Raw genomic sequence first — 15,815 nt, 5'->3', positions numbered from 1 at the left:
TGTGTTTTGGGACAACATGACGAGATAGGAAGGAAGGAGTAGGCCATATACTACTTGAGCAAGAAGTTCACACCTTACGAAGCACGGTACTCTCTGTTGGAACGCACTTATTGTGCTTTGACCTGGAGAGCTTAGAAATTGAGGCATTACTTCTGTACCTATACTACATACCTCATATCAAGGATGAACCCTCTGAAGTACATATTTCAAAACCCATGCCTACTGGGAACTTGGCTAAATGGCAGGTACTATTAAGTGAGTTCTATATTGTCTATATAACTCAAAAGTCGGTCAAGGGACAAGCATTGGCAGATCATCTTGCTGAAAATCTGGGAGGAGGAGAATACGAACCTTTGAAAATGTATTTTCCCGATGAAGAAGTATCATTCGTAGGAGAAGACATTACCGAAGCGTATGATGAATGGAGGATGTTCTTTGACGGGGCTACAAATTTCAAAGGAGTAGGCATTGGAGCAGTTTTGGTATCAGAAATGGGTCAGCATTATCCGGTATCTGCTAAACTCAGATTTTCCTACCCCAACAACATGGAAAAGTATGAAGCATGCATACTATGACTCAACATGGCAGTCGACACGAACATTCAGGAGATGCTAGTGATCGGTGACTTAGATTTTCTTGTGCACCAGGTACAAGGAGAGTGGGCCACCAAGAATTCCAAGATATTGCCATATCTGCTTCATGTTCGAGAATTGAGAAAGAGGTTCACGAAGATAGAATTCCGACATGTGCCCCGAATTCAGAATGAGTTTGCCGATGCATTGGCCACTTTGTCATCTATGATACAACATCCAGATAAGAATTACATTGACCCTATTCTGGTGAGGATCCATAATCAGCCGGCATATTGTGCTCATATCAAGGAAGAACCAAATGGAAAGCCTTGGTTCCATGATGATGATAGGCTATAATTACGTATTTTAGTCGATTATTACACTCTAATTTAGTGCACTTTAGTTGAGTTTGCGCTTTAATCGCTAGTGTTTTACACTAACGGTGTGTTTTATGCCTTGTAGGAGTGATTCCGAGCTATATAGATGTTATGGAATGAATTTAAGTGGTTTGGAGCTTTGAAGTCTGAGTAAGAGCTCAAGGAATTAAGCCGGTATCGCGTTCGAGGATCAACGAATGATAAAATAACAAAACAAAAATTTGAAGAGGCATATTGCGCACTGTCTAGTAAAATAGACATAACGTTTTTCTCAGAACTCTATTTCGGATCCATAATATATGGTTGGAAAGATAACTCAATGATCTAAAACTTTTATGTTTTACGGTTTTCGAAATTCCAAACAGAACAAGGTGAAAAACCATAGTTACGGTAGGACCGCGGCAGAACCGCGGCAGAAGGCAGTCGCGGACAAATGAAGAATCTGAGAGGGTGTTTGGCCGCGGTTCCGGCGTAACCGCGGTGGAACCACGGTAGGATGGGTAAATTTCAGGGACTAAAGTGCAAAACACGGGATTTTAAGCCCTAAACCCTATATTAAACCAAGGAAGCCGGCCAAGAAAAGAATTGGACATATTTTTGACATAGATTTGACCTAAGGAGGTAGAGACACAATAGGAGCAAGGCTTGGGAATTCTTCCACGAGTTTTTCCTTCCTCTTCCTATTTTTTTCATTGTTGGTTATGACTTTTAGTATTGTAGTTTTACATACTATTATGAATAGCTAATTTGTTATCTAGAGTTTTGATAGAACCTTTTGTAGGATAAATTATTGTTATGTTTTATATAATTGAGCCGTAGTATAATCTCTATTTGTTCAACTATGTTCTTATTGTAGTTAATTAAAGAGCTCTTAATTAGCTGTGCCTATTTAGTATGCATAACTCGGGAGAGAGTGCATATTTAGGTAATTGTTGAACAACACCACTCCTAGAGTATATGAGGGATCAATAACCGAGGGTTTAAAGGCGAGATTAGGGATAACGAAGCCTTGGGTGCTATCTGAAGTGAGCTGTATCAAAAGACAGCTAGCGTAGCTCGGGAGAGTGCGTCTAGTAAATTGTCGTGATTACTCGGGAGAGATTTACGGTAATAAGAGTGCTCATGATCGGTAGAGAATACTTAGGTGAAATTATAGAAGACATAGCGGGAAGGATTCCGACAATTGGGGAAATCATAACTCTAGACCTCCTTAATCTTGTCTCTAACTCTTAGTATCTTTAGTTGTTAATTTATTATTTTAATTTGTTAATCAATTAGTTAAACACAAGAATCTAAATATCTATAAGTTAGGAACTGTCAAGCTTGGCTTCTTGGTGATAGTGAACAGCTGTAGCTAAACCTTAGTTCTCTGTGGGATTCGACTCCGGACTTGTAAACCGGATTATATTTGCAAACGACCGCATTGTTCTTTTTATAAGGCATAGTTGGGCGTGATCAAATTTTGGCGCCGTTGCCGGGGAACTAACGGTGTAGTTGTAGGTGTACATATTACTAGGTTTCAAGTTTGAACTTTTATTTTTATTATTTTGTATTTGATTTTTTTCTTTTATTTTTTCTTTTACTTGTTGATTAAAAAAAAACATGGCATCATGGAATTATGAAAGTTTTGATGTTGGTAATTCTACTTTTAATCCTCCTTATGCATATTGTGATGAAAACCACCCTTGGCAAAATTATCAAAATATATTTCCGAGAGCGAGTTTTGTGCACCAACTCAATCTTATGTGTGGAATGTGTGTGATATGTGTGGTGGTCAAGATGGTCACTTTCATGGTTGTGCCTATATTTCTTATCTTCCCCCAACCCCTTATTATGATGATTCTATGTTTTCTTGTGAGGATAATAGGAGCAAAGAACCCAGGTATGAGGACCTGAAAGAGATCGAGGATATGTTAAAGTGCCTTACGAAACAATATGATGAGATACAACTGCGGTTACAAAGGCAAAGGGCAACTATTCACAACTTGGAGGCTCAAGCGAATAAATTAATTGAACCTGGTAAAGCGCAACAAGTTGACATTGTGGATAGTAGCCAATATGAGCAAGAACGGGCTGTAGAAATTGCCATATTACTGGAGGATTTAAAAAAATACGAGGATGAGCTAGAGGAGGAGGCTAGAGTAGAACACCAACAATCAATCCATCTAGATTTTGAGGATGCCGATGTCGTAGAGGAGATACTAGAGTCAACCAAGGATATTGAGGATACATATTTAGTTGACTCTATTGTCATTAGTGTTGAGAATGTAGACTGTCCCAATGTTCATGTAGTTGAGCGCATTGGTCCTCACTCCAAGCATTTTTCCACATTGTGTTTAGATGATGATATGAAAATAGAGTCGTCCGAGCCACTTGAGGAGTCAAGGAATGAGAAACAAAGTGCTTACATTCTGGAATTCTTCTTTCCAGAAAGTCGGGATTACACACCTCATTTAAAGGCCAAGAAGTGCAGAATACTACATTATTTTATTGTGCCAGTCAGATTCGTTCCACCGCCCTATGACCATAATCATAAGCTTGAATCAAAACTTGGGGTTCAATTCATAAGCTCGAGGTGGAGGCAAAAAGTGATCCGCGTCGTGCCGCGATGTTAAATCAAGCGCTTGTTGGGAGGCAACCTAACTTTATTGCTTTCTTTTATTTATTTTTTATTTTTTTAATTGTATTATTTTTGTAGTGTCAATTTTTTATTTTCTAGGAGCATGGAAAGCAAAGGTATTGGAAGGATGCAACAACAAACCAAATGGTTGGAACTAAGTGTGAGGTACCCGCACAAAGGACCAAGCTTGGGAGAAGTCTGAGTACCCCATGAGCTGTTAATGCTTCGGCCTTTGGCCTACCAGGGAGTTTCTTTTACCCTCTTATTAGTATGGTGTGCATTCGGGACAATGCACAATTTTAAGTGTGGGGTGAGGAGATTGTCTGGGTGACTTTCTATGCTATTTTAGTTGTGTTAGTTTAATTGAATATTTTTTTTAAATAGAAAAGATTGGACTTTTCCCGACGATGGATCTATTAGACAATTTTCTTGAGGGATTTAAGTCTAAAGAAAAAGTACAAAAAGATTTTCTTTTGTTAGGAAGTGTAATAATCCCCCTTGGTTTTTCTTTAAACCACGGTTCTTTTCCAAGGGTTTTATTTGAACCGGGTGTAGTTAGTTTTTTTGGGAGTAGGAGCCATTGTGTTGTGTTTTGAATTGAAGCAATATCTCTTGACTTTGTTATGCCTTGAGAATAGTGAGTACTTTGGTTGTGACGCTTAAGCTCAGTTTTTGACTCTTGTAGAAGTACCTTAAATTGTATGATCTTAAAATTGCTTAACTGCTTTGACTAGAGTGTCCATGAATCCAATCCTGAGTGAGTTATGTGCCATGTGTCTGTGAGGTTTGTTGTATTTTGTGCATTGCATTTGATTCCTAGAACTTGCCCCGTGTGTTTGCAAAGCGAAATAGTAGTTTTATTCAGTATAGGAAGTGATATAGGCATTTCTTTGTTGAGCCAGATATGTATACTTTACCCACCTAATTGTTATGTATCGTAGTTAACCCCTTTGAGCCTGTAATCCTGTTTTTTTGGCAACCACATTACAAGTCTTACCCATTTGTTTGAATTAACCATCTATTTGAACCATTGTAACCTCTCATGAGCACTTGAATTGTTATGAACTTTGTAAAAGTTAAAGTGTGGGGTGGTTGGTTGGGCTTTTGAGTGGAACCAATGAAATAAGGAGAAAGGTGCACTGATTTGAAAGAGCAAGAGCCACTCGAATTGACAAAGAAAAGAAAAAAAATAGTTGCATTGCTGTGAAAAAAAATATAGTGGTGACTCTTGATATAATTGTGCTAAAATAATTTAGGAGTTGATGTATATTGATGTGAAGGTGGAGTTTGGCTTGACATAAGTATGAGGTTTGAATGTTAAAGTATATGTATTAAAGTGCTTAGGGAGGTGTAGTCACTCTTATATCTAAATGTATCCTACCCGTCCCGTAGCCTACATTACAACCAAATAAAGTCCTAATTGATCCAAGATTGAATGAGCTCGATTAGTGGAGTAGTACACTACAGGCAAGCTTATGGTGCATCTTTGTGGCATATGAATGTTATTTCTGAGCGTGAGTGGATTCTTTCTATCTTGAGTTCCTAAGTGTTCTTAAATTTTATTGTGTGGAACTACTCACTTTTGTTGTGTGAGGGCACTTGATTCACGAAGGAAAGGTAATGTTAGTGACCTCTATGTTAGAGTAAGTGGGCGAGTTGTAAATAATGCGTGGTACTTGTGAGTCAAATCTTGAGGTGAAGATGTTACGCTTTTGTGCTTAGTCTATTTTTTAATACTCTTGGTGTGATGAGTTAGGAGAATTGATTAAAAATGTTGTGTCTATAAAAAAAGTGTAGTTTGATTGCTCGAGGACGAGCAATGGTTTAAGTGTGGGGTGTTGATTATAGGCTATAATTACGTATTTTAGTCGATTATTATACTCTAATTTAGTGCACTTTAGTTGAGTTTGCGCTTTAATCGCTAGTGTTTTGCACTAACGGTGTGTTTTATGCCTTGTACTAGTGATTCCGAGCTATATGGATGTTATGGAATGAATTTAAGTGGTTTGGAGCTTTGAAGTCTGAGTAAGAGCTCAAGGAATGAAGCCGGGATCGAGTTCGAGGATCAACGGATGATAAAACAACAAAACGAAAACTTGAAAAGGCATATTGCGCACTGTCTAGTAAAATAGATATAATTTTTTTCTCAGAACTCCATTTGGGCTCCATAATATATGGTTGGAAAGATAACTCAAAGGTCTACAACTTTATTTTTTACGGTTTTCGAAATTCCTAATGGAACAGGGTGAAAAACCACGGATACGGTAGGACCCCGGCAGAACCACGGCAGAAGGCAGTCGCGGACAAATGAAGAATCTGAGAGGGTGTTTGGCCGCGGTTCCGGCATAACCGCGGTGTAACCGCAGCAGGATGCATAAATTTTAGGGACTAAAGTGCAAAACACGGGATTTTAAGCCCTAAACCCTATATTAAACCAAGGAAGCCGGCCAAGAAAAGAATTGGACATATGTTTGACATAGATTTGACCTAAGGAGGCAGAGACACAATAGGAGCAAGGCTTGGGAATTCTTCCACGAGTTTTTCCTTCCTCTTCCTATTTTTTTCATTGTAGGTTATGACTTTTAGTATTGTAGTTTTACATACTATTATGAATAGCTAATTTGTTATCTAGAGTTTAGATAGAACCTTTTGTAGGATAAATTCTTGTTATGTTTTTATATAATTGAGTTGTAGTATAATATCTATTTGTTCAACTATGTCTTATTGTAGTTAATTGAAGAGCTCTTAATTAGCTGTGCCTATTTAGTATGCATAACTCGGGAGAGAGTGTATATTTAGGTAATTGTTGAACAACACCACTCCTAGAGTATATGAGGGATCAATAACCGAGGGTATAAAGGCGGGATTAGGGATAACGAAGCCTTGGGTGCGATCTGAAGTGAGCTGTATCAAAAGCCAGCTAGCGTAGCTCGGGAGAGTGCGTCTAGTAAATTGTCGTGATTACTCGGGAGAGATTTACGGTAATAAGAGTGCTCATGATCGGTAGAGAATACTTAGGCGAAATTATAGAAGACATAGCGGGAAGGATTCCGACAATTGGGGAAATCATAACTCTAGACCTCCTTAATCTTGTCTCTAACTCTTAGTATCTTTAGTTGTTAATTTATTATTTTAATTTGTTAATCAATTAGTTAAACACAAGAATCTAAATATCTATAAGTTAAGAATTGTTCAAGTTTGTCTTCTTGGTGATAGTGAACAGTTGTAGCTAAACCTTAGTTCTCTGTAGGATTCGACTCTGGACTTGTAAACCGGATTATATTTGCAACGACCGCATTGTCCTTTTTATAAGGTATAGTTGAGCGTGATCACATGACATCAAAGAGTACTTATTAAAAGGAGAATACCCGGAGTATGCAAATCACACTCAGAAATGCACACTCCGAAGATTGTCAAATCACTTCTTCCACAGCAGAGGGAACTTGTGCAGAAGAACTTCTGATTTGGGTTTACTAATATGTGTTTACGTAAAGAAAGCTTCTAAGCTACTTGAGGATATTCATGTTGGGACCTGTGGCCCACACATGAATGGTTTCATCTTGGCTAAGAAGATACTCAGGGCAAGTTTTGGATGATCATAGAGACGGATTGTATTCAGTACATCTGCAAATGCCTTCAATGTCAAGTTCATGTTGACATGATAAAAGTCCCGCCAAATGAGTTCAATGAAACGAGCTCACCTTGGCCATTCGCCGCCTGGGGAATGGATGTTATTGGTCCAATTGAGCCCACTGCTTCAAACGGACACAGGTTTATTCTGGTAGCAATTGATTACTTCACAAAATGGGTAGAGGCTGCATCTTACAAAGCTGTAACCAAGAAAGTCATTGCAGATTTTGTCAAGGATTGTATTGTTTGCCGATTCGGGGTTCCCGAGTCCATTATTACTGATAACGCCGCCAATCTCAATAGTGATTTGATGAAGTCCATGTGTGAAACTTTCAAAATCAAGCATAAGAATTACATAGCCTACAGACCTCAGATAAATGGAGCCATAGAAGCCGCCAACAAAAACATTAAGAATATACTAAGGAAAATGGTAGAGAACCACAAATAATGGCATGAGAAGTTACCCTTTGCTCTATTGGGGTACCGCACCACGGTTCGCACATCAATCGGGGAAACTCCCTACATGCTAGTTTATGGTACTGAGGTTGTCATCCCAGCCGAGGTGGAGATTCTTTCTTTAAGAATCATACAGGAAGCTGAACTCAGAGATGCAGAGTGGATAAAGAGTCGTTATGAACAATTGGCCCTTATCGATGGAAAGAGGATGAATGCACTATGTCCCGGCCAACTTTAGTAGAACAGAATGTCTAGAGCTTTCAACAAAAGAGTCAAACCAAGATAGTTCGCACCAGGGCAACTGGTATTGAAGAAAATCTTCCCGCATCAAGATGAAGCCAAAGGAAAATTCTCTCCCAACTGGCAAGGTCCGTACATGGTTCACAGGGTACTAACAGGAGGAACACTCATACTTGCAGAAATGGACAGAGAAGTCAAGACAAAACCAATCAATTCAGACGTAGTCAAGAGATACTATGCCTAGATTATTTTATATTTCTTTTCGGATGTAATTGAACTATGCTTGACCTGATTCCCATTTAAGAGGGGATACGTAGGCAATCCTATAGGTTCGGTCATATCATAACAAAATTTTCATTTCCCCAAGATCAGAAACTGGGGCAAAATTTTGAGAAGGACCCTCAAAATTCCGGAGCAAGTCCAGCCAACGTCATCACATGCCAGAAAGTCAGTTAAGAAACGGGGGCAGAATTTTGAGGAGGACCCTCAAAATTCTAATATAAGAGAGCTGCAATGTTTTTGAGATATGTTAGTCACTGGTTAATCTAAAATTACTTAATGTATCAACATATTTTTAAATAACTCTATTTTTATCAATAATTTCATATTTTTTGAAAACTCTATTTCCATAACAGTCACGTTCCACCCAGGGGAATTCAAAAGTTTTTCAGGACGGAGCAAAGCGAAGGCTGGCAGATGAAGCATGAATCAAACTTCCCCCACAAAACTTACAATTTTTCTTTGAACGCAGGCACATCCGATGTAACGGTAACATCCACATAACAAGATCACTATCAATCAGGCCATCAGACACTGAATATATCTCCAGCTAAGACATATACTACTCTTATTTGCTATGTGCTCTTTGCATGAGGCTAATCCTTGCTTCCATAACTGCATGAGGCTAATCCCTGCCTCGATATTTGCATGAGGCTAATCCTTGCCTACTTATTTGCATGAGGCTAATCCTTTCCTCCATAACTCCATGAGGCTAATCCCTACCTCCTTATTAGCATGAGTGTAATCCTTGACTCCATAACTACATGAGGCTAATCCTTGCCTCCCTATTTGCATGAAGAGAATCCTTACCTCCATAATTGCATAAGGCTAATCCCTGCTCCCTATTGGCATAAGTCTAGTCCCTTCCTCTATCCTGCATAAGGCTAATCTCTGCCTCCATCCTGCATGAGGCTAATCCCTTCCTCCATCCTGCATGAGGCTAATCCCTACCTCCATATCTGCATGAGGCTAATCCCTGCCTCCCTATTTGCATGAGGCTAATCCCTGCCTACCTACCTGCATGAGGCTAATCCCTGCCTACCTATTTGCATGAGGACTAAGCACTGTCCCTTTTCGCACAAATTTTGCTCTATTTCTAACACTATCTATTTGCTCTTCTGTGGGGCTAAGCTCTGCCCTCCATTTCGCAAGACTAAGCCTTGTCTTTTTAACATCATATTATTGCATATCATGGGCTGAAATATCGCCAATCTATCCGAAGGTGTCATAGTCTAAAGGCATCATCCTCATAGCCGGAAGACACTATGACATGGCCTGAGGATCTCTCGAACTTGCATATCATTATTCAAAGGCGTCATGGTTCGGAGGCACCATCTTCATTGCCCGAGAACATCATTTCATGGCCTGCGAATCCCTCACTAAGGAATTCATGGCCCAGGATGCCATGGTCCAAGGACATCATCTTTAACCGTCTGAAGACAACCTTCATGGTCCAAAGGGAATTTGCATCATGTTTAAATTTTCACAAATACATGTTTGTAGCATCTTTTATCTGCAGGTAGCCAGTAATCAACCACTATCCTAGCAGGAGCGACCTCGCTCCAGTTCCTTCAAACTATCTTGAGCCTTAACCGCTCACCATAGCCGCTTCCACATCGAGTGTCCGTTCCTGCAATAATTTCATCAGCACATTCCGTAGATGAATCCAGAACTACACACGGCCTAATTCTTGTAAAACCATGGATATGTAGGCAGCTTGAAGACTAAATTTCGGCCTCTGTCTTTCAAAACATCTCGTCCGATCAAAATTGGCCATCATTTCTCTACCCAAAAACTCTTTCATCATTCCCGGGTAAAGAGGGGCAGCTGTTGATACCCAATTTTTTCTTATATATTTTTAATATACATAAATACTTTCAAAATAGCATATATACGCACATATAAGCGTGCACAAGGTCTTTATAATTTTTCTATAATTTTAAAAGGCTTTAAATTGACTTTTTTCTTCCTTTTTCATTTATAAAATTTTCAATAATTATCCTTCAAATTATTTTTGTGATAATTTAATCACCTAAATCCTATATATATGCCAAAATATTGCTTAAATAGTTTTTTGCATTTTCTATAATTGCATTTATATTTTTAAGCCAATTTGCATATAATTGCAATATTAGCCATATTAATGTACAATTACGTTTTATATGCATAAAATGATCTTCTATATTTTTAAAATGTTAAATATCTATTTTAAATCATTTTATTAAATGAAATTATTTTTTAGAAATCATCTATTATTTATTATAAATTATATAGGGTTAAATTGGCTATTTAAAACTTAACCAAATTCTATTTCAATTTTAGCCTCAATTAAACCCAATACCCCAGCCCAATTTCGGATTAAAATATCCGACCCAGGTCCTAATTACACCTACCCGACCAAAAACCCATTAGATCCTGGCCGTTGATCTAAAAGATCAACGACCCTCATTCATTCTTTTCTTTTTTAATTCTAAACGACCCCTTACCCTAACCATTTCTCTACACACCGCCACCCTAAGATCCTCTCTGCTCTCAAAACACTCTCAACCTAACCCTAATCTTCAACTGCCGACCTCCCATCTCCGGCCATCTCCGCTGACCTCTCATCATCTCTAAAGCCTCCAATGGCTCCTCTCATGCCATGTTTGCCTTCTCTAAGGTCTTCAAGGGCCTAGGGCCATACCGACTTGCATCTAGGGTTCGTCACCTACCTGTTCTTGGTTACTCCAGTATGATTTAAAGCAAAATCATGTTGTATTTGCTACGATCCTTGGGTTTCTAGACAGGTTTCTTCGTCTCTATATGGATTCTTTCGAAACCCTAATTTCTTTTCTATGCCTCCTAGATCTATACAGATCCAGGGTGATTTGAGTTTGTTTCTTGAATGTTTTACACTGTCCTTGAGGTTTTTTACAAAAATCATGTGGTTTAAAGTGTTTTTCATCTTCTTCTGAAACTAGGGTTTTCAAAACTTCTTTTAAAACCTTTTTTAACTAATTCTTTATGTTTAAACTTCTATTTCTTGCACATTTTGACTAATTGTATGATTTTACTACATCTTTAACTCGTTTATGTTGAAAGCCCTAATTTTCTAGATTTTTTCGTTTGGTTCTGTGTATCAGCATGACTGACCGGTTCTCGTTTTTGAGTTTCTGTGACCATCTCGCCTTGAATATGTTTCTATCAAGTTTCTTAGCGTAACTTACATCGATTCTATATGATTATGTTCATCTTGACTGTTCAAGACTTGCCTCTCTTTCATCGAATTAGTATTGTTTAACTTTCGTGCTTGCTAGAGTTATGTGTCGACCTCTGGTTATCCTTGTCTTACTTTATTTATATGCTAAACACTGACTCATGACTCTCTCTTTGATTGATTCTAAGTTCCCTGTTTCTTGGCTTGATTTGAAAACTTTCCTTTAGACCTTCTATTCTTCCTGTTTAAACTTGGCTTAGTTGCTTATTCATGGGAACCTATGTTATTCTCCTTAAATCAGTATTATTTCGAGTCCTTGATTCACTGATTTGCTATATGCTGATTCTTGATGTATTTACCCCTAATTGTCTATTTTGTATCTAATGCCTTACTTGATTTTCTTTCCTTAAACATGTCATATTCTTTACCGTTGGTTAATTACCCATTAATTAATGGAGTACTTACATTGATTTGATTCTAATTAGTACACGGTTCCATAATTATTGATGAACTTTGATCTTTGCCTTATTTTCTACCCGTTTTCCAACTATAAGTACCCTACTCTTTTGTTAACACATCACACGAACACATTGGTTCAAAACTCTCTCTTTCACACTCAAAGCTTTATGCTCTCTTTTGTGTTAATTACTACTGTTCTAAGTTAGCCGGCTGCAAGCCAAGGCTAACTATTGGGTTCTCTTTCACTTTGCGTTTACTATCTCTTTACTGGTGTGTTCTAATTTCAATTCAAGTCCCAAAACAATATGCTTCTCCTACTACTTCAATTTGTCATGTTTTTAATATGCTTCTATCTATGGTTTTGTTGTTCAACTTGCGACTAACATATCTATTTCAATGTCTTCTTTACTGCATGCTTCTAAATATACCCCCTTAGGATTAGCCTGCTCATGAATCCCTTTCTAGTATACCCCAATGTGACTATGTTTCTCTGATTTCTGGTATGAACCTTTATGTGTAAAGTAGTTGGCTATCCTAAGTCTGTTTGATTCTGTATTAACTCTGAAGTTCATGTTGTACCTTAAAATCCCTTGAACCCCTTTATAGGATTCTCTGATTCTATACCTATGTGCATCTCTACTTACTATGTGCCCTATACTTACCCCAAATCCCCCTTACCCCTGAGTGAATGTGTGTACCTATTTGATTCCATGTATTGAAGTGCTGATGGACCTCTTCTGGTTCTGTATTTGGTTTGTTGATTGTTGATCACCTTACCCTTTTCAAAATTGTCTTACTTAATAACTCCCTATGTTGTTTTACCAAACTATTTCAAGCAAATATCTTTTAACACTGTTTTCCTACTGAAACTGTTTCAAACTATGTCAAGCACTCTCACTTTACTCCTAAGTCCCTAGGTTTTGCCCCCTCCAGTATGTGTACTGCCTTTGGGATCCTTTTGAAATTCCTCTGAACTCTGGCACACTGAGGTTGGCCCTTCCACATTGCACTTACTCAATTTGGTTACAAAGTCTAGGTGTGAGCACTGCTCGGGATCCTTGAGATCCTTAGGGAACTCTGACGCTCCTAGACAATGATATTGTCTATGAAATTGGCATTTGAGGCTATTGGAGGTTTGGGAAATCACTTGGGCCTGCTTCAGGCTCCCTATATTGTAACTTCTTCTTTTTCTATTATCTATTTATGTAATTCATAAATCTGGTTTGTAATAATTTGTAAACGAATATTAGGGTGATTAGTGAAAAGGGGTGGGTAGTTATATATTTGTGGGATAATATGGGTAGAAAAACCATGCCTATAGGATTTTATATTTGCTATGTTTGCCTTACCATGTTAGAAATCATGCCTATAGGTTTCAAGTGGTTCCGATAATAGAAATCATGTCTATAGGTTTTTAAAATCAACTTCACAAGTAGATACCATATCTATAGAATGTGATCCAGTTTAACATCTGTTATAACATGTAATTACATTTGTTTTCATTAAATATCACGCCTACAAATTTCTAACATCAGTTCTTAACAACTAGATATCATGCTTATAGGGAATAAAAAATAGGAATTCTTCCTATAAATCTAAAATCAATTTGGTTTAAATAAGTCAGTTCAATTCATGTTAGTTTACTTCGAAACTGGTCTAATTAATGGTTTGTTTTCCTGAAATGAATTCTTTCGAGTACTGCCCTAATTTACTATTAGAAAGCATGACTATAGGAATTCAAGAGTCCGTTTTTAAAATCTGCCCACTGTTTTACTATATCAAACGTAGTTATCATGCTTTTAGGACACCACTATTCAGCGTTTAGGCAAGCCTATAGGGTGAGTTTAAATTCTGCAACTCTGAAACTGTAGTTCACATATTGGCCTAATTCAATACTTTATAACCTCTGCTCACTTAGATATCATGTTCTAGGATTTGTTTTCTTAATTGTTTGAATATTGTTTGAAGGTGTGCACTTATGTGATATGATTGAGGAGGTAACTGTGAGCCTCTAACTTGTTTTATATGCAGTCCTAACTGTTCTTTCATGTTGCCTAGAATTTTTTCCTTTTAAAACACCTTAGGGGTTGTCTAAAACTGCCCAGATTTAGAGGTCCTAAAATACCTCCAGGACCACAAGGAATTGATGGGTAGTGGACGCATAAGACATTGTTAAGGTTACTAGAATACTTTAGGCTATGACCAAGGGGAGGGACTTGGGTAGAATGGGATATAATGATTGCACGCTAATGTCATGCGTAGCCCCTCATTGGGGAGTGTTTACCGAACATTGCGTGGGGTGATCCTATAGGCTAACCAACCTAGGACCCCTCTTCCCAAATCCCCTTTTCTTAAAAACTTTATTCTTTTATGCACACAACTTGTTCAAATTCTGTGTCTTATTATTTGAGTCATACAATGCCCGATATGCTTTATTTATTTGTTTCAACTACTTATCTGTTAAAGGACTAATTTATAAATATAAATTCAACCGGGACCTATAGTTGTGGATCAAGAGGGGTGCCTAACACCTTCCCCTCAAGGTTATTTTTATCCCTTACCCTAAATCTCTTGCAATGCAAACCAATCCAATAGTTAATCGCTCTAGGTGCCCTAATGTACCATAAGAGGTAGCGACTCTTCAAAATATCCAACTCCCAAAAGGAAATGAGTTATTACCCCCCATAAATGTTGAAAACCCAGACCTTTTCCTCCCCGTAAAAGGGGAGGGAGAAAAGGGGGCGCGACAAGATGGATTTCTTTATTCCATGTTTCATCTATGTCTTTTACGTACTGATTTTCATGCCTTACATACTCAGTACATTTTTTGTACTGATGTCCTATTTCACGGGGCCTGCGTTTCATGCCCACGGGTGTAGGTAGGCAAGCTGACGGTCCCCCTTCTTAGGATCCTTGATCAGCAAGAGTTGGTGTGCTCCACTTGATTCGGAACTGCTTTTGATTTTGGTACGATATATATATATATATATATATATATATATATATATATATATATATATATATGGTATGACGTGGCTTAGTCCCGTCTTTTTACAATTATATTTCTATTAGAGGTCTGTAGACAATATGTCTAATTGGATAGTATGTGGCCTTGTCGGCTTCCAGTTTTGAGGTATATAGTTGTTTATAGAAGCCTTGTCTACTCGCCCTACGTATGTTGCACGTATATTTACGTATGCATTTTTGGGTAGGTTTCCTTCATGTATATTATTCTTGTAATTCAGCAGATGTTATTCAGGTTTATATCTTAGACGCGTGCTTAGGGGTGTTTGACAAGTAGGACTCGGGCACCCGTCGCGGCCCATCGGTTTAGGTCGTGACATAAAACTTAGGGCGAACTTGTTGTGTTTGGGATTATGATATAACCATTGCACATAGTTACTCATTCTATACCTCTCGATAGTTTGAGTGACTTTGCCCTAATTGGCTTTCTCAAGCCCAACTGGGTGTTTACACAATGCAAGCAAAATTGGCTCAAGTCGGGTATTACTATCTCTAGGTTTAACCCTTTAATTAGGGCTATCAATCTCTTGAATGCACCCCAATTCCCTATTAGCCTGAATTTCCTAGACTTAGTCTCTCTTTCTCAAGAAGAGGCTAAGTCAAAAAGGCACAAATCAGTGTTTGCAACCGCCAATTCAACAATTAAAGCATAAATCAAGTTAAATATCATTAACCCATAACATTTAAGCCCTAAAATTAAAGACTCATTAAATACCCACACTAGGATTGGGTCACAACCCTAGATAATAGGTTTAGCTACTCATAATCAAAGAAGAAATCAAAGATAGAGATGAATTATAAGCCATAAAAAGTAATTACAAAAGTAAAATCTAAGATTAATTGCTAAAGTTATTCTAAAATTACTTAAAAAGGTAAAAAGCGGTTGTTCACGTGCTCCACAAAACAACAAATACCCTAAAAATCTGAAAAAGAACTATTTATACACAACTAAATTTTCCAGA

The 15,815-nt window shown here is 37.9% G+C and overlaps 1 protein-coding gene across 1 annotated transcript; it reads left to right on the top strand.

Annotated features, from left to right (window-relative positions):
- Nucleotides 1–215: 215 nt before the first annotated feature.
- On the top strand, nt 216–929 carry LOC138880138 (uncharacterized). Its single transcript, XM_070159800.1, has 2 exons — nt 216–509; nt 648–929. The coding sequence occupies exons 1-2, from the start codon at nt 216–218 to the stop codon at nt 927–929; spliced, it is 576 nt and encodes a 191-aa protein (XP_070015901.1).
- Nucleotides 930–15,815: the final 14,886 nt, after the last annotated feature.

This window comes from Nicotiana sylvestris, chromosome 10, assembly GCF_000393655.2.
Source record: "Nicotiana sylvestris chromosome 10, ASM39365v2, whole genome shotgun sequence".
Lineage (NCBI taxonomy): Eukaryota > Viridiplantae > Streptophyta > Magnoliopsida > Solanales > Solanaceae > Nicotiana > Nicotiana sylvestris.
This window is presented reverse-complemented; position numbering and strand designations above follow the sequence as displayed.